At 37.6% G+C, this 27370-nt stretch overlaps 1 protein-coding gene across 1 annotated transcript in view; it reads left to right on the forward strand.

Annotated features, from left to right (window-relative positions):
• The first annotated feature begins 1797 nt into the window (after positions 1-1797).
• LOC150076334 (uncharacterized) overlaps positions 1798-27370 on the forward strand; it is a 38892-nt gene continuing 13319 nt past the window's right edge. The window contains exon 1 of the mRNA XM_090387325.1: positions 1798-1996. Within this exon, the coding sequence (XP_090243451.1) occupies positions 1798-1996 (199 nt within the window). The remainder of the gene's footprint in view (positions 1997-27370) is intronic.

A 27370-nucleotide genomic window follows, 5' to 3' on the forward strand; every position in this document is an offset into this window, starting at 1 on the left:
ATTAGTGTAACTATTTAGTATTTTCCCCTTGTCTTTGATAGTTAGCTATTAACTAATACTTAAAAATTAGTAATTAGAATTAAAAAAATATAGTTCTCTTGTGATAGTTTGAATCTTTTTTCTAGTGGAGTAATATTAGTTCATAGGTTTTTTTTTTTTTTTGTCTATGGAGTGTAAATGTGGTGGGCAATGGATGTGTTGGATTCCAACTGAGCAGCACCATGCTCGTGAGGAGGATGGAGGGCACGTTCATTATTCCTACACAGGGTACTGCATAGTGGAAATCCTACATGTCCATCAAAGGACCTCATCGGGAGTATAGTTAAGGGGAGAAACCGAAAAACTGTTGCATTATAAGAACAGGATGGAGGGTGGGCTTATTCGAGATGGATGAGCTGGATTCCGACGATGGGGTGGGGGCACCAGTGCAGCAGACGTTTGCCCGTTAGGAGGGGGAAGTATACGATGCACTCATCTGTTTGTGCTGGTGTCCTTCCGTAAGGGAAATCCCGGCGACGGATCCAGTTCACTAATTACGGATTGTTTTCTTCGTTTAGGCATCAGCTGATTGACAGATTTTCAAACGGACGTTTAGAATGACGACCGCCTCGTCCAGGATGCTTGCTTGAATCGGGGATGGACAACTGAAGAATCTGTTGAAGTGGTGCAGAAAGAAGGCCAATGGCATACAATTGTCATTGATTGTATTATCGAGTATTTATGTATCATTAATCCTCTGTAATTGGAATTCGGAATGTAAATTTCTTGTTGCTAATAAAATTGATATATTTTTTTTATTATTAAGAAAGTTCGTTTACTGAAGTTTCCAAAGGAGAATGATCTTCCTTCAAACCAATATGCACTTTACAATTTACTCTGGATGGGCTGGGAACGAGGGTCTGGATGAATAACAGAAACCTTTCTATTGAGGATCTCCATATCACACATTCAATACTTTCCAAGGAACATGTTAGGATGCATAGCAAGGTTCTTAATAGGAAGATAATCATATCTTAATATGATTATCTTCCTATAATTTTCCCATTATATTTTTAAAATATGATATACGTATATATAAATATTGCAGGGGCCTCAAATTTAAATATGGCCAGGGGATTATTTCATTCTTAATCCTCCCCTGTCAGTAACAGACAAGTATAACAAGATTATTGCTCCTTTGAAATTGCTTTTACCTCCCCATGGTCTTAGTTGCCTCTGCACAAATTCGGAACAACCTAACCGTTTCCAGTAATTGTTTTTGTTTCTCTAACTTTTATTGGGTTTCGATTTCCATTTTAAAGCTATTTTAGAAACAAGCTATATACTGAATCATGCAATACAAAGTGGCATCTGGTTCTCAGCGTTTAACAATAAAAAAGTTATGACGTTGCCAGTTCCGTCATCTCTGGAAGAGTTTTGAAAAATGGGACCTAATGTTTAGTTCTGTATGATTGTTAAGGGGGGAGGGAGGGGATCCGGAATTTGTAGTTCAATTTCTGATGTTTGTACCGTTTTCTTTTCTTTCCCCCTTAAATGTGCCTGTTCCTTTCGCCTTTATCCTTTTGATATAGAAAAATTTGCTGAATCAAGAAATAAACAGAAAATGATAGGCATTTGGAAGCCTGGTTTTTAAGGGAAGATGTATGAAATGCAGCTTTTGAACAAATATTTTCCGATTGGTTAGTTAGTGTCGCTTGAGGCGACTAGTGTTTTGTACCGTTGCCTTGTGAACGGTGTTAATATTCACTTTAATTTTTTATTTATTTATTATTATTATTTTTTTTTCGGTTATGTGAAATGGCGGATTTCAGGACGGGAGAGGCAGTAGTTCACATTAAGGGAGAGGAGGCATTGCCCATTTTACATTCTCTATCAAGCAGTGTTACTTCGAAAGAAATTGCTTCGTCTGGGTCTAATGATCACATTACAAACGCAGATGAGAAACTTATCAAACACGCTGAAGATAACAATTTTGTATATAATCTCAATCCCAGTGGTAAGTCGATATTTCCAATCTTTTTGGACGGAGTCAGGTTTTCACATTTGAAGATGGAAATTAGAAAATTTTAAATATTATCCGTTGACATTCTTCCATTTTCATTTTATGACATCACAACTTTTTCTTTTGTTGAATTCACTGTTGCAAGTTGACAAAATTTTTAATGTTTTATCTGGAGACCCAGTGACGAAACTATCACACCGCGAGGGATATCACGAGGCTGGTTACTTGGGGTTAGGCGTGGGGGTAAAATTACTACACATGCAATGGAGCCATGGGTGAGCAAACTACTTTTAAAGCTTTGATGCTTTTATATATTTTTTCTATAAATTCAGACGAGAAAAAATATTTTAAAATGAAATTTATTGCTTTCCATCCATCCAATGTCTAGCTAAGAGGAGGGAAACAGGGGAGAGCTGCTAATCAGCAGTAAACCACCACTAAAGAGGTTTGGGAAGGAGACAGAATGCCCAGGTACATAAATTATTATTGGCTATTGTCTACATATCAGTTCAGCAAAAATGAATTAAATTCATACAGTGGTAATAATGAACCTGGCAGTCTGCTGCCATAAGGTTGTCCAAGAATACACAGGACCTGTTTGGTAATCAGGTTAGGGGCCGGAGAATTTGATAGTTTCACTTCTGTACCTTAATCAAAAACTGTTTCTGTTCCTGAATTTTTTAAAATTCATGCCCCACCAATGGTGGGAAGAAACCGTTACAGGATAAGTTGAGGGATGTCCAAAATGAACGTCAGTGGTAATTTTGAATTGTTGTAATAGAATGCCAGTTAGTGTTTTATACCTGTAGCTCAGGAAGAGCTACAGGTATATATCACCAACTGTGGAAGAAAGAGCAGGATTTTTTTTAAGGTAGTGTCACTTTACATGCAGGGGAAACCAGTATTTTATGTTTCACATAGTTAGTTGCTGAGCAGGGCCAGACTGATAAATTTTGTTCTGATGACTCCCAATTGTTTTAGCCCCACCCGAATACCATCTACCATGACTACTACCATGTCATGACTATTAGTTTGTTATGAGGCGAACAGTGCTTGGATGCCACAGGTTATCTGGAAAAGTTGACCTAAGTTTGCTGCTTGTGATTACTGCCTGGCCTGCTGGGTTAGTTCTCCCCTGCCACCAAGATGAGAACTATTGTGTTCTTTATTCACATGTTCTGGTCTTTCCCAAGATAGTTTATCTATTTTTACTACCTACCTAAAGTCTCATGTTAATTTTGATATAAATATGCACGAATTTTGCCAGCAGGGAACAAGGAGATGATTAACCCATTATTGTAAAGCAGTGGTTAGGTTGCAGAGAAGAAAATTGTATGGGATGCATATAAATTATCAGGAGAGACAGAATCCTATGGTAGATATAAGCTAATCTGTAATCAAGTCACAAAGGAGGTTAGGCAAGCAAAGACAGATTACAAGAAATCTTTGGCAAAGGATTCAAAGAAAAACAGCAAAGAGTTCTTTATGTAAACTTTAGAGGGAAATTGAAGTTAAACATAAGAAAGGAACCTGGGGGGGATGGGATCTATCCGATTATGTTAAAGGCAGCAGCAAAGGAAGTAAGCAAACTCTTAGCCATAATTATGAGTGCTTCCTTGTACTTGGGAATGTACCTATGGACTGGAGATGTGCAAATGTATCCCCAATTCACAAAGGGGGATCAAAGGGTGCATGAGTAATTATAGACCTGTTAGTTTAACTTCTGGGGAAAATAATGGAGTCACTGGTTAAAGAAGTGATGCAGGATCACCTAGACAAGACTGCAGTAATAGTTGAAACACATCATGGGTTTGTTAAGGGGAAGTCTTGTCTGACTAATATTATTGGATACTATGATATGGTCACATAGGAACTGGGTGCAAAAAAATAATTTTGATATCATGTACTTGGATTTTTGGAAACCTTTTGATACTGTTAACATATGGAAGACTACTGTATAAATTGGAGCAGTATTTAATTAAGTAATTAAGGGCAAGTTGCTGCTATGGATAAGGGGATGGTTGTGGGAGAAGACAGCAATTGGTAATCAGTGGACACTGCTCTTTGTGGACTAATGTTATTAGCAGAGTCCCCTAGGGTTCGGTGTTGGGCCCATTTTTGTTTTCTGTATTTATCAATGATATTGATGAAGGTATATCAGGCTTAATGTCCAAGTTTGCAGATGATACGAAGGTTGGCAGGGTTGTTAATGACAGTATGCTGCTGCAACAGGATCTAGAAAAGTTGAGCAGATAGGCTTGAGAGGTGGCAACTGAAGTATAACATTAACAAATGCAAAGTACTGCATATGAGTAGCAGTAACCCAAGAGAAACATACCAACTGTGTGGTACTAAACTCAGGGAGGTGGAGAATGAAAAAGACCTGGGGGTAATTGTGCAGTTGGATATGAAGTTTTCTGAGCAGTGCAGACAGGCTGCAAGAGTATCTCATGCGGTCTTGTCAATGATATACAGGAATTTTGCTAGCAGGTATAAGGAGGTGAGTATCCCATTCTATAAGCCAATGGTCAGGCCACACTTCCAGTTCTGCATACAGGTGTGGAGGCCTCATTTTAGGAAGGATGTGGAGCTACTGGAACGAGTACAGAAAAGGGCAACGAGATTGGTGAGTGGAACAAAGGGTTGCTCTTACCAAGAAAGGCTTAAGTTGCGCAAATTGCAGTGTTTGGAGACTAGACACCTTTGAGGTGATCTGATTGAGGTGTATAAGATCTTGAATAGTTTTAGCAAGATCAATGCTTTTGGGATTCTTCCTCTTGTTTAGATTATGCAGCTGAGGGGACAAATTCAAACTGAGGAAAGACAGTTGGGGAATAAATACGTGGAAATTTACCTTTATTCAGCAGGTGGTTGATTTCAGGAACAAATTTCCATCTGTTGTTGTGGAAGTAGGCAGCTTAAATAAATACAAGGCAGAACTAGACACACTTGTGGAGTGAATGGGATCTTTTTTTTTTTTTTTTTTTTTTTGGCTGATGCTGCATAAGCTTACTTTCTTTCATCATATGTCTGTTGTAATGCCAATGCATCTTGAGTACTGAATACCGGACTAGAGCTTCGTATTCAGGAAAGATATATAGATCTGTTGGAATGGGTGCAGAGAGGAGTAATAAGATTAATCAGTAGCACAAAAAAGTTTTTTTTTTTTTTTCATCAGTACTAATACTAATAATTTGTTTATTATATCGGATTTTCTCATTTTTCTTTAAAAACAACCTATTTGCCTTATGAGAGATAGATAATTTTGCATTTAACTCCCTAAGTGGAAGAACAGGATTAGGACCAATACTTTTTTTTTTTTTGTAGTTGTGTTCCTTTTTTTGTGGTTATGCATCTTATTATACAGTGTCTACATGCTGTGAGAAATGTTAATTGATTGCAAAAAATAAAAACTTTATTTTAAATATCTGCAGTTAAATTGTGATACAGATGACCTGGGCTATAATGCAATAGAGAAGTTATATGCTATAGGGGGGAAGAAAATTAAGAATTAATTTTCTTAGTTAGCTGCCTAGTTAGATAAGACTGAATTATAATAACATGAATTATTAGCATTAGCAATTATGGATCAGGGTCACTGCTATTGCAAAAGTACCCTACAGCCATAATGTATATATAAAATATTATTAGCATAAAATACAGTAAGTATATGTTTATGCATAGAAACAAACTAATGAAAATATGGTGTACCCTGGAAACGATATACGTTGTGAACGAAGGGTGGAAAAAGGAACTGGAAAAAATAATTGTAATGATTGAAAAGTAAACCAAATGAGTTTTTTTTTTTTTTTTTGAAGAAACGACCAAGGTGGAGATAGCATTGTAGAGTCTTTCATAATTTTTGTGTCTTCATCAGAGGTCATCCACCAAAATCATGAAAAAGACAGCAATGCTCTTACTTCTGTTTCCGACATGTTCTGTATGTCAAAGTACACGTGCGAAAGTCCACGTGGTAATATCAATTTTAAATTTTGAATAAAATTTGAATAAAATCATGCCAAGTTTGCAATTACATATTGTGTTAATAAGGTATTGCATACAGAACATGGATGATCTGTATGCAATACCTTATTAACACAATATGTAATTGCAAACTTGGTATAATTTTATTCAAAATTTAAAATTGATATTACCACGTGGACTTTCGCATGTGTACTTTGACATACAGAACATGTCGGAAACAGAAGTAAGAGCATTGCTGTCTTTTTCATGATATTGGTGGATGACCTCTGATGAAGACACAAAAATTATGAAAGACTCTGCAATGCTATCTCCACCTTGGTCATTTCTTCAAAAAAAAAAAAAAAACTCATTTGGTTTACTTTTCAATCGTTATAATTATTTTTTCCGGTTCCTTTCTTCCCCCCTTCGTTCACAACATATATCGTTCCCAGGGTACACAGTATTTTCATTAGTTTATTTCTATGCATAAACATCTATTTACTGTATTTTATACTAATAATATTTTATATATATATATATATATATATAAGCATATACTAATTGATAAGTCTGATAAAGTTTGCATAGATGGAGGTGAGAATTATACAAAGTGCCAAGGATAAATTGAATATAATAAGATGTGCAAAAATCAAACCCATCAAAAAGTATGAATTTTGAGTAGGTATGGTTTAAAGAATAGCCTCACTCTAAGCCGCAGATGGCTAAAACTTAAATGAATATTAAATGTAATTTAAAATCAAAGTGACAGTTGATGGAAAAATAAAAATAAAATGAATAAGCAAGGTATGACAAATGCACCAAAACATGCAACGCATATATATATATATATATATATATATCTCCTATGTTTAATGGGGGGCAGTATACCTAACAGGCATGGTGAAGAAATTATGGGTGACACAAAGGGCGGACATGACTCTTGACCTTTGGACACAGACTGCTTGTCAGTATCCAGAGGTCGGTGCCAATATTTCTGCAATGGCTAGGGTCCAGATTGTGAGACTGGCCAAAACAAAACCAGCCAGTATATTAACTGTTGCTGAAAACTAACTGGTTGACCTCAGAAGAGAGCAGAGGATTGCTAGAATTGCATGTACCAATAGATATGCCACTTTAAGAGAAATTGAAGCTCAGTATGGTTGTAAACACAGCAGTAGACATTCATGCATCAGATATTGCATTGCCTAAGATATAGAAATACAATAAACTGTTTTGCCTTACACATCACTGTTTACACACAACAGGAAGTAACTTGTACAATGAACTATTGAGAATTGGAGCTGAATGCTAAAAAGTTGTTAAAATCTGAAAAACTTTGTCAGACTAATGGTCTCGTGAGTCCTACTTTCAGCTGCTTAGTTGGAAAAACACAATCTGTGTCTCTCTTTTCATTGGCTCCCACAGTAACTAGGAGACATTTTTTTTCTGATATTCAGTAATCATTGCCATTGGCATGGATCAATATACTAATGTATGGTTTAGGGCTCCTTTTTTATCAAGGCTTTTGGTATTTGATTTTTTGTTCCTAGTAATAAATCAACCTCTGCTTATTAAAATATTTTCAAATGAACAGCACCTTCCTGATGTCTTAAAGTTGAGGAAAACTGCAGCCATTATCAATCCACTGCAGGATGGAAACCTAAGTGATTTCCTGTTGAGGGAAATGGGGGCCATAATCTACCATGCTAGTTCAGTGCAGGTTGGCAGATTGACTGCATTTAGCAGTCAGGAGGCTTAAATCCCAGTCTACTCAAAGAGCCTGTGCTACTTCACTTCTGCTGTTCACCACTCGGCTATGGAGGCCATTTCCTGATGTCTCGGGCATATCTAAATATGCTGCATGTAAAAGAGAGCTTCTTTAAGAGTTCTGAAGATCAGCAAGTACCTGGTAAGATCAATAAAAGGGTGCCAATATGAGGAAAGAATTTGAATGTATGTGTGGTGTGTGTGCAGAACTTGGTACCTAGATACCATAGAGTGGATCTGATTGAGGCATGTAAAGTTCTGAGAGAGAGAAGATAATAAAATTAATGCAGATGAAATTTTCAGTTATAAATGATACTAGAACTAGAGGCCATAAATTAGAACTTGAACTTTGCAATTACTAATGACTTTGCACAGATAGTTCATTTACCTACAAGAATACCGGACAATCCTAATCATACAGCCAACACACTTGATCTTTTTCTCACAAACAACCCTTCTAGGTACACGGTCTAAGTGAGAGGTCCTTTAGGCACTTCAAATCACAACTTGGTGATTGTCTCTTCTCCAATGGAGCCTTTATCTCATGGCTATTCCTAACCTTGTGTTGTTTGGCATTACAAGAATGCAAAATGGGATTACCTGCGAGATTTCTTTTCCTTGGTCGGATTACTGTTTCAAAACTACTGATGTCAGCGTTTGCTAAGATTGTGTCAGTGCAATTATTCTTGCAGGAATGGGATCCTTTATCCCACGCTCCACCTTAAAATCTCATCCTTTATCTAAACCTTGGTTTTCCAATAAATGTGCTAAGGCTGTTCAAGAGAAGAATGTTGCATATCCTAATTGGCTTGTTTCTAATTCTTGAATTTCATTTTCTGCCTACACACCAAAGCTCGCAACAATTGTAAAGCAGTTATTAATCAGTCCAAACTAGAGTTTGAACAGACTAAGAGTAGAAAACTTGCTTCTTGCCCTAATGGTAGCCGAGCATTCTGGTCTCGTGCCAAAGCTATTGGCCGCAACTTTTGCCCATCTCTGCTCCCACCTCTGTCCAAACCAGATGGTTCTGTTGTCACTTCAGCCAAGGATAAAGCTGACCTGCTAGCATCCCATTTTTCTTCCAACTCGTGTATTAATGATCTTGGTAAAACACCTTCCACCATTCCAAACACGCTCCATTCAATGCCTCCTATGGTCTTTCATCAAAAGGATGTCAGAAGGATTTTGACGAATCTTGATGCTAAGAAAGCTCCAGGTCCCGATGGTATTTCTCCACTTGTTCTCAAAACCTGTGCTCATGAACTTACTCCTATTCTTTGCTGCCTTTTTTCACTTTCTTATTCCAAAGGTGTTTTTCTTTCTGCTTGGAAATTTGCTCATATCCAGCCAGTTCCTAAAAAGGGTGACAAATCCCTCCCATCCAATTATTGTCCCATTGCAATTACTTCTACTCTTTCTAAAGTAATGGAGAAATCAATTAACCGCAAACTCTTAAACTACCTAGAAACCTTCCATCTGATCAACGATAGCCAGTATGGATTCCGTCAGTGTCGATCCACTGGTGATATTCTGGCTTATGTTACCCATTTATCCAAGTCATAGACAAGCAAAATGTACACTTAGTCATTAGCACTACACCTTAATATCACATAAATTCCTTAATGGGTTGCTGTTTCATAGAAGCTCCTCACTTTTTAGCTGCTGTATTTTGTAGGTGCCTAAGTAACAAAACATCGGCAGGCATGATATCCTCCTGCTGTACAGTATAACATAAAGATGACTCAATAGCACATAGACCTTGCGTGTGTGTGTGTATAATTTTTTTGTACTTTCTGTGCACTCTTCATCATTATCATCTTCACTTTCATCTTTTTGTTCATCAACAAGCTTTACGATCATGTCATCAGTCGTTTCCAGCTGTTCATCAAAACTCATCCACTCTTTGATATCCTCTGTAGTAAGAGTGTCTGAAACAGGAACGTTATTGGGTAGTTCTAAATGGGTTTCCTCACCTCTTTCATCGTCATTTTCCATCTCGTTCTTGTTGGCTTCATTTTGGGAGCATAAAATATTTTTCCAGGATTTAATAAGAGTAGATGTTTTAACATCGTTCCATGTTTCTGCCAACCAGTAAATCCTTGATGCTTATTTTTTTAAGATTCTCTATAACATTGGTCCCTGTTTTAAGATTTTGAAGCAGATATTTTAAAAGATATAGTTGCATTTCATAGTCTCCAAGACAACTTGATCTAGAGGTTGAAGAAGGGATGTTGCATTAGGTGGCAAAAACAGAGCTGTGATATCACCAAAAACTAGTGCACCTTCATCTGGATGGGATGGAGCATTGTCTAAAATTGAAAGTGCTTTATTGGGAAGTTTCTTTTTGTTCAAATTTTTTATATGCAGGGACAAATTCTTCATGAAACCTTGTTATAAACAAACTTGAATCCATCCATGCATTTTTTTGATTTGTGTAGTTGTTAATAGGCAAACATTTAAAATTTTTTAAAGCTCGGGGGTTTTTTGACTTCCAATGAGAGTTAAAGCTTATCCCCTTCCCTCCGATGAATTTGAACGTGCCAGTATTGGCATTCTCTCCTTGCTTCATTTATCTAGAAGAGAAAAATCAGGAGCTGATTTTTTTCTCTTCTAGCTACAAGTTTTGGATGGGATCATTTTATAATTCAGGCCCATTTTATCTGTAAACTTGATCTTAATTCAAATTTTCTTCTAGAATAAGTTTTGCTAATTTAACAGTAAATGTTGCTATTTCTTCCATACTAGAAATTTTTCCCCAGTGATATTCAGATTTCTACCTCCAAAACTTTTTTTTCCAATGATCCAACCAACCAATACTTGCAGTAAATTGTTCTTCCCATTCATTAAAATGCTTATGAAATTCTAAAGTCTTAGCCTGTAAAAGCATATATTAGAGACAAAGGAAGCCAGAAATCTGTTTTGTCTCTAATCTGTGAATATCACAAAAAAAGAGCTTCAGAAGTTTGTTCAAATTCTCCTTTCTTCATTGTTTTTCTATTAAAATTTTCACTATCACGTACAGATGCTCTTTGTGAACACCATTTTTCAATTTCCACTATCTTTCTCCTCTAGTCCCCTACAGTCACTTCACCATATCTAAATCACGTCACTACTTTTTGTATTGTTTCTCCTTGATCCAAGCAATTGATTGCATTCAGCTTCATATCTAAAGACAACAACATGCTTCTGTTTTCCATTCATTGGTTACACTAACCCTAATAACATAGATGAAACATGAAAAATGAAAAAATTAGCAAATTAGACAAATTTTTTAAACCATTTTTATTAAATCTGTTAATTACATCTTTAAATCTTTTTTTTCACAATACGAAATTTTTAGAAATCTTCAAGTACCGTGTTAGTAGACTAAAAAAGAATAGCGAAAGCTTAAAAAACGGTACTCACCTTGAAATTAATCTGCGATGGTTTACTTAGGTAGCGTGGTTAATGTTTACGTTGAATTGTTAAATTGAAAAATTAAAAGAATACTTCAATACTACAGAATACTTCAATATGAAGCTCTAGTTATTGAATGGTACAAGCACCACTCTAACCTCCAAATTCTGAATTCTAAACTCCCCTTCAATCTTTCCCCAATTTGGAACCTCTTGAGATTAAAGTTCCCACATGTCAAAAAAGGCATCACGAGAGTATAATTTTTTATTCTTAAAATACCATACGCGTTCTCTCCCCACACATTGCCAACTGAAGACGTTCTTTAACTAACGAAAGTCCTCGTAAAGACTATTGGCTTCACTTACATAGTTTTTAATTATTCTTCTTTTTTTTATTTCGATGACAACCAAGGATTGGATGTGTACACTTCTGTTTCCTTGGGCCCATTTAACGCAGTCAACCTTTACTTACTTCCCTCCCTTTTAATTTTTCAATTTAACAATTCAACGTAAACATTAACCACGCTACCTAAGTAAACCATCGCAGATTAATTTCAAGGTGAGTACCGTTTTTTAAGCTTTCGCTATTCTTTTCTAATCTTTTTTTCATTAAATCTTTAAAATTAGAGAGTAAAAAGTTGCAAAATCAACAAATGTAAAAGATCAGCATGGCTCAACAGTCAACTGGTGTGAGTTCCTGCTCTGTACTGAACTATGTACTCTTGTCTTTGATGACAAAGTATATACAACTTTTCAGCAGTTCACCTTGGATAATGTGGAACCTCAGCTAAATGAGTCTTGGTTAATCAGGACTCGACTGTAATTCTAAAATAACATTAACTGTGTGGTACTACACTCAAGGTAGTAGAGAACAGTGAAGATCTGGGGCTAAATCTGCAGTTAGACATGAAGTTCTCTGAGTAGTGCAGACAGGCCATTAAGGAAAGTTCATGGGGTTTTATCAATGATATATGGGAATTTTTCCAAACGGGATAAGGAGATAATTATTATGCTGCACAAGGCTTGGAAGCTTCATTTTAGGAATGATGTGGATCTGTTGGAATGTTGCAGAGAAGAGCAATGAAATTAGTGAGGGGAACAAATGAGCATGCTTTACAAGAGTTCGCTTCTGCAAATTGCAGCATCTGGAAACTAGGCACTTGTGAGGAGATCTGATTGAGATGTTGAAAGCATCAAATGGATTGAGTAAGCAAAATGTTGATGGCATCCTTACACTTGCTGAGAAACACACATAAGGGGCATAAATTTAAATTGTAGAAGAATGGTTGCAGGATAGATGTGTATAGATTTGCTTTCAATCAGAGGGTATTCAGTTGTTGGAGCAAACTTCCATCTAGTGTTGTGCAAATGGGTAGTTTGAATAAATTTAAAGAATTGGATTATTAGAGGGATAGAAATTTTTTTTTTGTTTTTTGGCCTGATGCTGTATAAGCTTGTATCATTTGCCACTACATCCATAATAATAATAATAATAATAGTGTTTTTTTTTTTTTTTTTGTTATGCACTTACGGCAACCTGGTTGAATAACAGTATTGTGTTTTTAGATATTCTAAAATGAAATCATCAAACTTTGTTAATATTCACATATTCATTATTGTTTTTTTTTTCTTTTGACTCTTATTCATATTTATGAATGTAAATGCAAGCAATAGTCTCATAAACCATCACACAGCCTTAACCTTAAAAGTAGTTGAATGATACAAGTTCGAAAAATATAAACATATTACAAGCTGATTCATAACTAAAATAAATTAATGGTGGTAGTTACAAAATATGTTTTGTAACTACCACCTGACTTAGATAGGAATGAGCCAGAACCATATGTCATTCAGTTGTGAGTCAGCAGTTTATTGCTTGTATAGCCTGTGGCATGTATTTGAAGTTCACTCTTACAGGTGATCGTAGTTCAACTGATGATTCTTTTTTGTGTGCCAAATACAAGGAGTATACTGATCTAAAATGAAATTTAGTGCATTGCTTGATGAAACTGAATTACTGAAGAAACGGGATGATGCTTATAGACTAATAAAACTGGGCACTCTTCAGAGAGTCGGGTATCTAGTAATCCACCAACTGATGCACTCGAAATTCAAGACTTTGGGGAGAATGTTCAAGCACAGACTGCTCTAGTTCAAAAGAGCAGTTTTACTGGGTGACTCCATATGTCAGGAAAATATTTTTTTTCAATAAGAATAGGTTTACTAGAACCTGAATGACTGCCAGAAGCTAAAATTGACGATGTTATCAAAGGTTGCCAGCTTTTAAGAGGAGTAAAGAGAATATAATTATTCATATTGGAATTATTGACATTAATTTCATACAAACTGATTTGTTGGATAAATATTGTACTGTGGTGAAAAAACATTGTAAGTTGGTCAGAATGTATTTGAGTCTGCAATTGTGCCCAGGTACAATTGAAGGAAATTTTATGCCAAAAGCCTTGTGTATTAATTCAAGGCTCTAGAGGTTCTCTGCAAGGTTTTTGGCGCAGATTTTTATCAGTGGTCTCTACTTACAGGTAGAAGGAACTTATTTTGTAGAGACAGAATATATTTGAACAGAGATGGTGAAAGGGTCTTTGCCAGTATCATTGATTTTTTTTTTTTTTTTTTGATTTGGTAGTTGTTGGCGCATCGGCTTCTGTGGCCATATTGCACCTCCCAAGGTTTTTGCAGTACTTTGATCCAAGCTCGAGGCGGGAATCGAACCCGCGACCTTTGGGTTGCCGGGCAGGTACTTTACCCACTTGGCTAGCCCGGTCGGCTCCAGTATCATTGAGTAGGTCTGAAGTATTCAGGGAAACTGTTAGTTGGGGGGCTAGAATACTACAGGAAATTGTTGGAAAAACTACCTTGTGATACTACCTCGAGAAAGCTTGAGAAAGAAATTTGAGAATTTTGCTTTGAAAAAGAAAAAGAAATTACCTTGAGAAAGGTAGTACCACACAAAAGGTTAGGTTGCAATGGTTGATTATGAGAAATCATTGGCTAAGAGAGCAAAGAACGAGTACAAGCAGGGCCAGATTTTCCATTAGGCACCATAGGCACAGTGCCTAGGGCACATGAAGGAAAAATTCAGATTTTGTTCAGAGTGTCAGCTCAACCAGCAAACAAATGTTCAACGAACATTTGTTTGCTGTTTGAGCAAACAAACAAAAGCTCAACAAACAAATCTTCATATGAAGAGGTGAGTAACAGAATTTCAAGAATCTTGGAGTGAAAGATTTGGTATGATTCAGAAGGATAATAAAGTATTATGCATTTTGTATTCTGAAACACAAGGACAGTTTTTTAAAAAATTTTGGAAAAATTTGGTATTAGTCAAAATTGACTAAATCTTTTAAATTTAGCAATTTATCTAACTTATCAAATTTTGGCACGCACCCTTAAAAAGGTTTGCCACCCCTGCTCTAGGAGCTTTAATTCAATACCCATACGCTATCTAGTGACTGTTCTTTAAACTAGAAAAATCGAAGTGATGGTTGCTCCATCAATTGAGGTGGTTTATCATTTATTATAGTTGAAAATTGAGTCACGTTAATTGACATGATTCAGAGTCAAACTGTTAAACCCCCATTTTACCCCTTTTTTTTTAGCACATTTTGGAATAAAAGAGCCTAGGGCCTACGAACACCAAAATCCAGCACTGAGGACAAGGTTTTTTCATGTAAGTGAATATAGAGAAAAGAATGAATCAGATCAGACCATTATGTAATGGATACAGGAAATAAATAGATAACCCAGCTGACGTTGCTGATCAATGAAATAGGTACTGTATTTCGTATCAGTCTTTACATATGAAAAACAGTTGGTCTTTACAATCTGCTACCCTTTCCGATTGATCACTGTGAGCTGTAGTGACTGACAGGCCTAGGCCCGCCCACTGGTTTTTTACTTGGCGATAGAGTGAATTTCTTCCCTCCCTCCCACTGTTTTTCTTTGCATCTTTTGCCAAAGATTTCTTGTAATTTGCCTTTGCCTGCCTAACCTCCTTTGTGACTTGATTACAGCCAGCTTATATCTACCATAGGCTTCTATGTCACCTGTTAACTTATATGTATCCCATGCATTTTTCTTCTCTCTCACATCTCTCATTAGTTCATCTGACATCCATTTAGGCCTAAACCTTTAAAAATATTTTTAGTGGTATGAAAAGCCTAGTAGTAGTAGCTTCCAAGGTTAATTTTTTTGAATGCTTCCCATTTAAAATTTCTCTGTTGGTAACATCATCATCATGGTCTGATGATGCATCAGACCTGGTAATATCAGTGTAGTCTTTTTTTCAGCATGGTCTGTGCTTGGTAACCTGAGAGACTGCTTCTACAGGGATGGGATACTTAAATAGAAAGGGTGCAAGAATATTTTCTGATGTTATCAAGACAGTATTAGGTGGGTTGGAAAACTGTTAGATTGGGGGGATTCACAGACTGAAAGATAAACGGTAGTCACAGGCAGAGGTGAAAGTAATTCTTGCACTGCTTCTATTGTAATGCAGCTTAGAGAGCAAGTTTCTGGGGACTTCAAGAGCTGTTAGGAGTCATCATGGAACAAGTAAATACATGGGCTGTGTTAGGGTAACTAAGAGTAAGAACAAGTGTATGTATACTTGCGGCGACTCGGTGGGCAGGAGCAGCAGTGCATAGCACACACTTCTTGATTAGACCGGGGTTCGAGCCCGTGACCACCAAATACGGAGGATGCGGAAAAGTCGGGGAATGACCGCCTCATATCCCCCTGAGCAATATGGCTTTAGTTGCTAATGCTCCTAAAAAAAAAAACCAAATAACAAAAACAAATGTATACTTGCATGTACATTAATGCTAGAAGTATAGTAAATGAAATTGATGAATTTGAAGTGCTGATCAAGACATCAAAGCAGATATTGTTGGGATATCAGAGACATTGTGTCACACAGATTAGGCGTCTCCGTAGCCAGGTGGGCAGGAGCAGAAGTGCGTGCTTCTTGATTAGACCGGGGTTCGAGCCCATGCCCACCAAATACGGAGGATGCGGAAAGGTCAGGGAATGACCACTGCATATCCCCCAGAGCAATATGGCCTTAGTTGCTAATGCTCCAAAATAACAAACAAAAAATTGTTCAGTCACACAGATATAAGCAGTGAAGAATTGGAATTCGGGGAGTACAGTGTGTACAGACAGGACAGGAACAGAGGAGGGGTTAGGCTGTTAGTTAAGAAACACATAAAATCTAAGGAAAGTGCATCCAGTTTGACATGGTTGAACAATGCAATTTGAGTCCGTTTTGGTGTGACATAAACACTGGTTTAGAAAGGGAAAATGAGAGTAGGAGTATGTTATAGGCCTAATGATTCTGATGAGTACAATGAACGGTTGGGCAGAGAAATAGAATGGGCCAGTAAATCAGAATGTCTTGTAATGGGGGATTTTAACTTTCCAGATATTGATTGGAACTTGTGGGTTGGTCACACACACTTGCAAGACTTTTGTGATTTATTGGAGGATTGTTTTCTACAGCAACACATTCGAGGGGCAACCAGAGGGAATAATACTCTTGATCTGATTATCAGCAGTGAATATTCATGCATTAAGAATTTGCAGATAAAGGAACCACTAGGTGACAGTGATCAGAGTGTACTGATGTGGGATTTACTTAAAGATGTAACTACCATTGAGGGTAAAGGGAAGGGTTTTTGCTTTCGTAAAAGTGACTACAGTGGTCAGACAGTTTTTAAAATTCTCTATAGTGGGATCAACTGATGATGTTAAAAACAGCGAATTCTAAATGGGAAGCCTTCAAGGAATTAATCTTGGAAGCCACTAGGCTTTTCATACCAACTAAGAAATACTGCTCAAGATTTAGACCTAAATGGATGTCAGATAAACTAATGAGGCTCATGGCAGAGAAGAAAAATGTGTGGGATGCATATAAATTATCAGGTGACACAGAAGCCTATAGCAGATATAAGCTAGTTTGTAATAAAGTCACAAAGGAGGTTAGGCAAGCGAAGGCTGATTACGACAAATCCTTGGCAAAGGATGCAAAGAAAAACAACAGACTTCTTTACTTATGTAAACTCTAGAAGGAAGCGGATGAATCAGATTGGTCCACTTGATGTTGGTGGTTCGACTGTTGATGATTCTGCTCAGATAGCTGACAAACCGAATGAGTTGCATCTACATTCACACATGAACAATTCTGTAAGGAAGGGGAGGACAGAAGTTTACTAAACTCTAACAGGGAGTAAATGATTTTGTAATAACGGAGAGCAAAGTGGAGGAGAAATTGTTGAAGTTAAACATAGAAAAGCCACCTGAGGCAGATGGAATCTATCCAGTTGTAATGGAGGCAGCGAGGAAAGTTAGCAAATCCTTAGCCATAATTATGAGAGCATCCCTAGATTCAGGGAAGGTCCCTATGCACCGGCCATGTGCAAATGTATCCCCAATTCACAAAGGGGTTTCAAATGGTGACTCAAATAATTATAGACCTGTTAATTTCACTTCTGTTCTGGGGAAAATAATGGAGTCATTGGTTAAAGAAGTGATGCAGGATCACCTAAACAAGACTGCAGTAACAGTTTAGACACAGCAATGGTTTGTTAAGGGGAAATCTTGCCTGACCAATTTGATTGGATACTGTGATGTAGTCACAAAGGAACTGGATGCAAAAAATAATTTTGATATCATATATTTGGATTTCAGGAAAGCTTTTGATACTGTTGCTCATGGAAGACTGCTTTTCAAATTGGAGCGGTATGGCATTAAGGGCAAGTAGCTGCAATGGATAAAGTGATGGTCGAGTGGGAGACGGCAGAGAGTGGTAATAAATGGACACTGCTCTAAGTGGACTAATGTTATTAGTAGAGTCCCCCCAAGGTTCAATGCTGGGCCCATTGCTGTTTTGTGTATTTATCAATGAAGGTATATTAGACTTAATGTCTAAATTTGCAGATGATGCAAAGGTTGACAGGGTTGTTAATGACAGTATACTACTGGAACAGGATCTAGAAAAGTTAGGCAGATAGGCTGAGAAGTGGCAACTGAAGTTTAACATTGACAAATGCAAAGTACTGCATATGGGTAGCAGTAACCCAAGAGAAATGTACCAACTGTGTGGTATTACATTCAGGGATGTGGAGAATGAAATAGACCTGGCGGTAATTGTAGAGTCAGATATGAAGTTCTCTATGCAGCACAGATGGGCTGCCAAAGAAGGTCATGGAGTTTTGTCAGTGATATATAGGAATTTTGCTAGCAGAGACAAGGAAGTGATTATCCCTTTGTATAAGGCAATGGTCAGGCCACATTGTGAGTACTTGATACAGGTCTCGAGGCCTCATTTTAGGAGGGATGTAGAATTGCTAGAACAAGTACAGAGAAGGGTAACAAGATTGGTGAGAGGAACAAAGGGGGTACTCTTATCAAGAGAGGTTTAAATTCCGCAAATTGCAGCATCTGGAGCATCTGATTGAGGTGTATAAGGCCTTGAATGGATTTCTGAGCAGGCCGAATTCTAATGGGATACTTCCGCTTGCTCAGATTATGAACCCGAGGGAGCATAAATTCAAATTGAGGAGAGACAGTTATAGAATAGATGTGCACAAGTTTGCCTTTAGCCACCGGGTAGTTGATTGCTGGAATATTCTTCCATTTGTTGTTGTTGAAGTTGATAGCTTAAACGAATTTAAGTCTAAACATTTGGAGTTGACCGGATGGTTGAAATGGGTTTTTTTTTTTTTTTACTGATTCTATATAACCTTTGCTTTCGTCCGTCATATGCCTCAAGTAATGCCAATGCTGTTCAGTTGGTCTCATTGTATAAAATTTAAAAACTGTATTAGACCACTATAGTCACTTTTACAAAAGCAAAAACCCTTCCCTTTACACTTGATGGTAGTTACCTCTTTGAATAAATCCCACATCAGCACACTGTGGTCACCACCAACTTTTGGTTCCTTTATCTGCAGATTCTTAATGCATGAAGAATCACTACTGATAATCAGATCAAGAGTATTACTCCCTCTAGTTGTCTCTCAAGCATGCTGCTGTAGAAAACAATCATCTAATAAATCCACAAAAGTATTGCTAGTGTGTGAGTGGCCAATCCACAAGTTCTAGTCAATATCTGGGAAATTAAAATTCCCCATTATAAGACTCTCTGATTTACTGGCTCACTCTATTTCTCTGTACAGTTTTTCATTATACTCATCAGAGTCATTAGGCCTATGAGACACTGCTACTCAATTTTGCTTTCCCAGTGTCACACCAAACTGACTCGACATTGCACTGTCCACCTATGTCAACTGGCTGCACCTCCTTAGATTTTGTATCCCTTAACTAATAGCATAACCTCCCCTCTCTTTCTATCCTTCCTGTACACATTGTACTCCCCAAATTCCAATTGTGCATTCCTTATATCTGTGTGACACCACATCTCTGATATCCCAACAATATCTGCCTTTGATGTTTTGACTAACACCTCAAATTCATCAATTTTTATTTATCAAACTCCTAGCATTGGTGTACATGCAAGTATACATGCATCTGTTCCTATTCTTAGTTAACTTAACACAGCCCATGTATTCCCTTGTTCCATGATGACTCCCAGCAGCCTCTGAAATCCCTTGCACCTTGTTTTCCAGGCTGCTGCTCATTCCAGTAGAAGCAGTGCAACAATCACTTTCACCTCTGCCAGTGGCTACTGTTAGTCTATTAGTCCATGTATCCCACCACGCTAGCAATTTTCTGACTCATCTAACATAGCATCAGCAAATATTCTTGCACCCTTTCTATTTAAGTGTATCCTATCCCCATAGAATCAGTCTCTCCTGTTAACAAGCACAGGTCATGCTGAAAAAAATTCTATCCCACGAGCCTTGACAGTCTCTCCAGGGCTGAATTGATTGACAAGGCTCTCATCACATACTATGTCCTATAGTGTCTGGGTAGAATTGGAGACACTTTTAAATTCAACCCTAACTCTGCTTTTTTTCAACATTGACTTGTACTTGTTAAGTAATTCCACCATTCTCCTACTCTTAATATCATTAGTGCCACCATATACAACAATATCACCTTTTGTGCCCTTAAAAGATATCTGCTCTACAACCTCATCAACTCTTGCCTCTGGCAGACTTACCCTGGTCCCGTTCCACCTATCCTTTTTTCACATTATATTTCCCATTTCTCTGACAATAGAGTCAACGACAACTAGTTGCTGTGTTGCCTGATGTTCAAATGCAACCTCTGGCATTGATGTGGGCAGCTGAGAGCTTGATGGGCCTCTCGATTTAAATTTTTCTAGGGCATCTACCCTGTTCTTCAAGCTCTCGTATAGTCCCATAACAATGCTGAGTTGGGGCCCATTTTCCTCATATTCCTTACGTCGAGCACACACAAAGACATTCAACTTGGCAATATCATGTCCCATTCCTGATAGCTTCACAAACATCAAACAAGCAGTACATTTCAAAAGGCTGTGATTCAGAGGACAACCACTCCCCTCAATTCTCCCGAGCCACAGCACTCCCACTAGCTTGAGCCTTTTGCTTTGCTGTTCTGGTTTGAGGCACGATTTCAATTCAGTTTCAACACAATTAAAAATATAACACTAAACCTATATCCCAATGCAGTTATAACACTATATGTAGTGAAACTTTCCTTTAATGGACAGCCATGGGGAACGAAAATTTGTCCGTTAGAGAGAAGTGTCCGCTAACAAGAAGTCTGAGGGAGAAAAAAAAAAGAATCGGTAAATGTTTAATGTAAAATTAAATTAAATTATATACAGATTTTGCACAATATTTTTTGTAAATAATATACATACAATTGTGCTATGCATATTATGACTTTATCTTAATAAAAATACATACAGTAATCACTTATTTTCTTCTGCACCTTCTTCTGGCTGATAATTTTGTTTTCAACATTTGTTTGGAGTGAAGAAACCATCGAACATCCTTCAGTATCTTCTTCAGCGGCGAAAAACATTTTTAAGCGATTGATTTGTACGAGTGCTTCTATTTTCATGGGTGGTTCGTCGTTAATGTGTTCTTCGACAGAATGACCTCCTTCCATTTCTTCATCCTCATGAGGAACTTCTTGAAAAATATCGATGATAATGTCATTGATATCTAGAGCACCATCTTCTGTAGTGAGGTTCGAGTCTATATCTTTGTAGCCAGGGTCACTTGTGGCTGAAGTATCGTACATTATCAATAGATACTGAAGTTCTTGTTCTTCTTGGTGCTCCACATTGCTGTTCACAACTTCAATTTTTGCGTTTGAGAAGCCAGACTTTTTACAAAACAGTTCACGACAGTTTGTTTTCTAATTGCGTTTACTGAAGAGGAAATCCATTGAATCGCATCTAGGATGCTGATTTTCTTTTGCAAGGTCACTCGCACATGTTATATCGTTCGTGTTTGCAATGAGATGTCTTAAAACACGTTTTCTGTAGTGAAGTTTAAAATTTTTTATTATCCCTTGATCCAAGGGCTGACACTCTGCAGATGTGTTTGGTGGCAGAAAAACGATTTGAATGTTGGACAATTCAATGTGCGGGTGAGATGCAGCATTATCCACGAAAAGAATAATTTTTCTCTTTTGACGTTTTGGTTAAAGTGACTTATCCATTCGCTCATGATATCTCGTGTCATCCACGCTTTTTTATTAGACTTCCAGTCGACATTCAAAAGATTTAACTTTATGCCCTTGAAACAATGAGGATTTTGTGGTTTTCCTATAACAAGAGGTGGTACAAAGTCTCCCAGCATATTTGTACACAATAGTACAGTCAAACGTTCCTTAGAAATTTTTCCGCCCTGGCACTTTTCGTTTTTTAGACTCATTGTTTTTTCAGGAAGAGCTTTAAAAAACAACCATTTCGTCACAGTTGTAAATATCCTTAGCTTCAAAATCACGACATAAATCTTCCAATTTGACGGTCCACTCTTTTACAACCCCAGTATCAACAGATCAACCTTCACCACTTACGGTTTTCCAAGAAATTTTATGCTGAGTTTTGAACTTGTCTAGCCATCCCACAGAAACTTTTAACTCATTTACTCCTATAGATTTCGCAACCTCCAAAGCCTCTTCCCTATTAATGGAAATTCTTTTAGCACGTGTGCGACAAAACCACTCATACGTAACATTGTCAATTTGAAGTCCAACAGTTTTCGGGAATGATTTTTGAACCTGATCATTTACGTGTTGCCAAAATTGTTTGAGCAGTTCATTTTTTTTCCTTTAGGATGTCGCTCACCTGTGTCTTCCCGATTTTGAATTTTGCAGCGAGATTGCGAACACTATTTTTTTGCCGATCATACGCATTAATGAGTTCGACTTTATCTTTTAAAGTTAAATGTTTACGAGAAGACATTGTGCGCTTCACACGACACTGAACAAAACTGAAAACTGAAACTCAAAAGACGAAAGGCCGACAAAATTCCCCCCCCTGCACACACCAAATTCATCAGAAGTCTTACACGTGCCTTAAAATTCTTGAAAAAGGGTTTAGAACCGCGACGTAAACCTTGATAAAATTCAGAGAATCGGAAAAAGGAAATAAACACACAATTGAGGCAATACGTGGAAGAAAAGTTCCTAGGAAAAGGGCCGTGAGCTGGCCTGCTGTCCATTATGGGGAGATCAAATTAAGTGCTAATCTAAACGAAACAGTGTAGATCGTCTGTCCGCCTCCGTTACAGAGAATGTCCGCTAGACAGAAGCTGAAAACACGTTAAAACCAATAGAGGTGAGTTGGGGAATTTGAAAATGTCCGTTATAGAGAGATGTGCGTTAGAAGTTTCACTGTGTATATATATTTTTTTCAGTATCGAGTTTTATCTCCTACCGAGTTACGTTATGTGAATTTCGTATCTCCTATCAAGTTTTATGTATTAAGTTATAACGTTACATTTGTAAAATCTAAGTTGTTATACATATTAAGTTAAAAAAAATTACATTTGTAAAATCTAAGTAATTATAATAGATAACAGATTTAACTATCTGTTGCCACCTACGTGGTTCAAACTCTCACACTAGCTATCTATGCCAAATCGCCAATTTTAAAAGCTCTACGAATATTACTGTCATACGTTATGATCTACATGACAAGTTAAATTATTAAATCATGTAAGTAGCTATAATTTATAATCCCTTGCTGATTCTGATTACACTGCTAAACGTTACGTAGAGCTACCAGTGTCTGCTTTATCAATATGAAAACAATGGTGGAAGATTCAGATGCTACTGTGGATTCAATGCCTGCAGAAATCGACTTTGGTTTCTATGCAATTACAAGACCGAATAAAGAATAAATGCCCCAATTTAATCAGAAAATCACAAAAAATACTACGCTACTGAATTTAAATCTACTAAATTTAAGGAGTTATTTCTCCTTTGGTGGAGGTTGTCCACCTTTCTTGCCAAATTTGTTGTAGGTAGATTAGAAGTCTTCTTTTCTCGCCGGGTCTGTTGCATAATGGATCTGTTATATGGTCGATATAGGTAACAGGCTTGTCCCTACTGAGTTGGTAGTGCATTCCAACATGTGTGACCTCCTGGTCAAGGGGTAGCACTCCTGCCAGTACCTGCAGTGCGTGCATGCTAACAGTGTTATATGCCTGTATCATGTTAAGGCCTTTGAATGGACTCCAAAGCAACACCCCAGAGGTGCAATGATGAATTCTGCTTTATAAAAAAGAATACTGGGAATGAATACTGCTTTATAAAAAAGAGCTATTGTGCAATTTTTCAACCTCCAGTCTTGGCAGGACTGGAGGTTGAAACCTGGCGACCACAGCCGTGTAAGTCCTGATCTTTCTTTGTATATAGTTCAGATGTGGGGGGAAGGATAAGTTCTTATCTATTATTATTATTCCTAGGTGCTTTAGTTCAGTAACAAGTTTGACTGTAGTGCCACGGATCGTGACCTGTGGTGGTCTTGTTGGCGCCGGGAGCCTTTTAGCAAGATGGATTACGATTTTGTGGCTGATATTGTGAGGTGGTGGAGTTGCACCCAGGCCATGAGGGTGGTGAGGGTGCGATTTGTATAGGTTTCAAGTTGAGCCCTTTAGTCAATGGCCAGTATTATTGACATATCATCTGCATAGGCCTGCATGCAGACCTCCTCAAGTTCAGGAACTCAGGAACTCATCCAGGATGTAGGTCCAGAGCAGTGGGCCAAGAACTGAGCCCTGGGGACAGCCTCTGTAGATTTTCCTCTTCACTTGGCAATAAGGTGCCTGGACTACTATGCTTCTGTTTGTTAGGTAGTTTTTTTGTAGTTATAGAGGTTACTGGGAGTTGTCCCAGTTTTTATGTTAGCCCACTCTGAAGTATAACCATTAATCATAACCATTTTTCCCCCTGCCATGTAGCCATTCTGCAATCTGTCCAGGAATTTTCCCTGTGATTCTGACTTGTATAGTTACTTCTCGTGTGGGGCTGAGTTATGCTTTTCTGAAATTTAAGTAAAAAATACCAAAATTATTTCATATATACAGCCTCATGAGTAACTCTCAAAATACACTGCTCAACAAAATTAACAGAACACATAAAATGTAGTGCAACTCCATGCAGCAAAAGCTGCATGAGTTACACTACATGAAGTGGGACAAAATTTAGTGTGGTGGTGTACCATAGAATAATGATAAAATGAGGATCCAGCAAGAAACTTTGGACAGGGATATTTATAGGGGTTGTATAAGAATTAAAGAAAAGGTCACATTACAGAAGTCGATACAAGATGCTTGAAAATATGGTCACGTGACATCAGCGTGGTGTTCTATTCCCTTCACTGGCTAAACAGGCCTGACAGTGGTGAACAATGCTTGACATAAGGTTGTAGCAACAAATCCCATTCTTCCACCACCACAGACTGTAGCTCACCATGTGACTGAGGAGTTGACTGTCTTGTGTGCAATGCGATGCCCAAGGGCATCCCACACATGCTCTGTCGGATTTAAGGCAGGTGTTTGCTGGCCACGGCAGTCATTGGTTATTTTCAATTTCAAGATATTATTCCACCACTTGAACTCTATATGCAGTGGCACTGTTGTGCATGAAAAGAAAATATGGGCTAACCACACCCCTAAAATGCCACACAGGATTCGAGGATCTATTCTCAGTACCTCTGCAGAGTTACGGTACCCTTATCAAAAACATGGAGGGGTGTGACCAATGATCATTATTCCAACCCACACGAAAACACTGCTGCCACCATTAAGTTTTCCTTCCTTTCATGTAGGAGGGATGATACCACATTCTTGTTGTCTCCAGATGAAATAATGTCTAGAATCTTGTTTGTAGCTTAAAATGGGACTCATCAGAGAACGGAACTGTACCTCCTTTGTCAGGGCTACAAGTCATATTTTCGTGGCACCAGTTTTGACAAGCTCTGTGGTGGTTTGGGATTAATGGGAAGCAAATCACTAGCTTCCTTGCATAGAGTCCACTTGAATCGAGACTTCTTAACAGTCTGTTTGGAAATGTTTTTACCTGTGGCCATATCAACCTCAAGAGACTGTCATTAACAGGACATCCTAGGGGGTGCCATCTTGCTGTAAAGCCAGATTGCTGTCTGTTCTGGTTGATATAGCCCTTTTGCAACCTTGGCCTGCTCTTCTTGTAATGGTTCTTGTCTCCTGAAACTGCTCCCATAATGCCAAGACAATGTTGCCTAACACATTATGCCCACGTGCCACCTCTGCTTATGACTTCAAGTTATCCAACATCCTGCCATCTCAAAGAATAATCTAAATGACAATGATTTGCTATCCTGAGTATTGGAGATGTAGCTGTCCCACTGAACAAGCCAAAAAAAAAAAAAAAGGAATGAAGTGAACATGTGATTTTATAGGCATGAATAATTTGCATAATGTGTGACTATGGAACGTGGTAAATTTCTATTGGATACTCATAATTTGCATGTCAGGATACCTTATATTATAAATATTATAATATGCATGAATATTTTATATTCAATCAATATCAAATATTCACCTTCAGTGACACTGTTCACGATAAAATATTCATGAAAAACATTTTGTTCTGTTAATTTTGTCAAGCAGTGTAGCTCACAAGGTTAGTTTAACATGACTTTCCTTTTATGAAACTGTATTGTGTTTCAATTTAAATTCCATTTTTATTTAAATAATCCTAATCATTGTCTCCATGATTTTCCATGCCACAGAAGTTAGACTAACTGGTTGGTAGTTCCTTACTTCACTCTTAGAATTGCCTTTATATATTGGGGATACATTGGCACTTCTCCAATCCAATGGACCTCTCCAAAGTCCAGTGATACCCGCTAATTAACCTAATGGTTCAATGCACTCTCTTGCTGCCCTCCCCTCAAAATTACTGGGTGTATTGCTGTAAACCATAGAAGCCTTACTGTCTTTAGGCATGAAAGTTTTTCTAATAAATAACCTTAATTTTAATTTTGCTAATTTCATTCTTTCCAGCTTTACTCACACAGTTTCTCCTCACCATGAAGGGTATTTCTTAAATATTGAAGCAAAATACCTGTTCGGTTCATCTGCAACATCAGCTGGGTTATCTAAGATTTTCCTGCACTCGTTACACAAGAGTGTGATCTGATCTGTTGTTCTCTTCTTTGTATTCACATACAGTACATGAAAAATTCCTTGTCTCTCTTTGCTGTCTTAACCACTGATTTCTCATAATCCACCTTTTCCAGCCTAAGTTTTGCTGTGGTGCTATTACAGATAAGTTTGTAGGCATTATAAGCTTCACTACTTTTTATTGCTTTTTATCTTTTCCATGCTATCTTTTTCTGATCTGTTAAACTGATTAGTTCATTAATCATTCATCTGATATCTGTATTTTAAGTACTACTTTCTGCTGTACTTTCTTAATAGTATATATGCATTCAAGCCTTCTGTAACTATAGTAGCCTTAAAGATATTCCATAATTCTAATGTAACTGTACTCTGTGAGCTGTCTTCCCAGTTGATAGAGGCCATGTAAACTGTAAAATCTTCTTTCCTAAAATTGATGCCCATATCTTTGCCTTTAATAGCTGTGACCTCTCTCCTTATCATCCAACTTAGAATTCTGTGGTCACTCCCTCCTAATGGTTCCTGTGCTGTCAGCTCTATGAGGTCATCTGGTTCATGGGTGATGATCAAGTCTAGAATATTCTTGCCCCTTGTACTTTCTCTAACATGCTGATTTATCACAAGCTTCTGGGCTATAGATTACTCCCACT

Source organism: Mastigoproctus giganteus, chromosome 13 (assembly GCF_048544385.1).
Source record: "Mastigoproctus giganteus isolate SK-2022 chromosome 13, ASM4854438v1, whole genome shotgun sequence".
NCBI lineage: Eukaryota > Metazoa > Arthropoda > Arachnida > Uropygi > Thelyphonidae > Mastigoproctus > Mastigoproctus giganteus.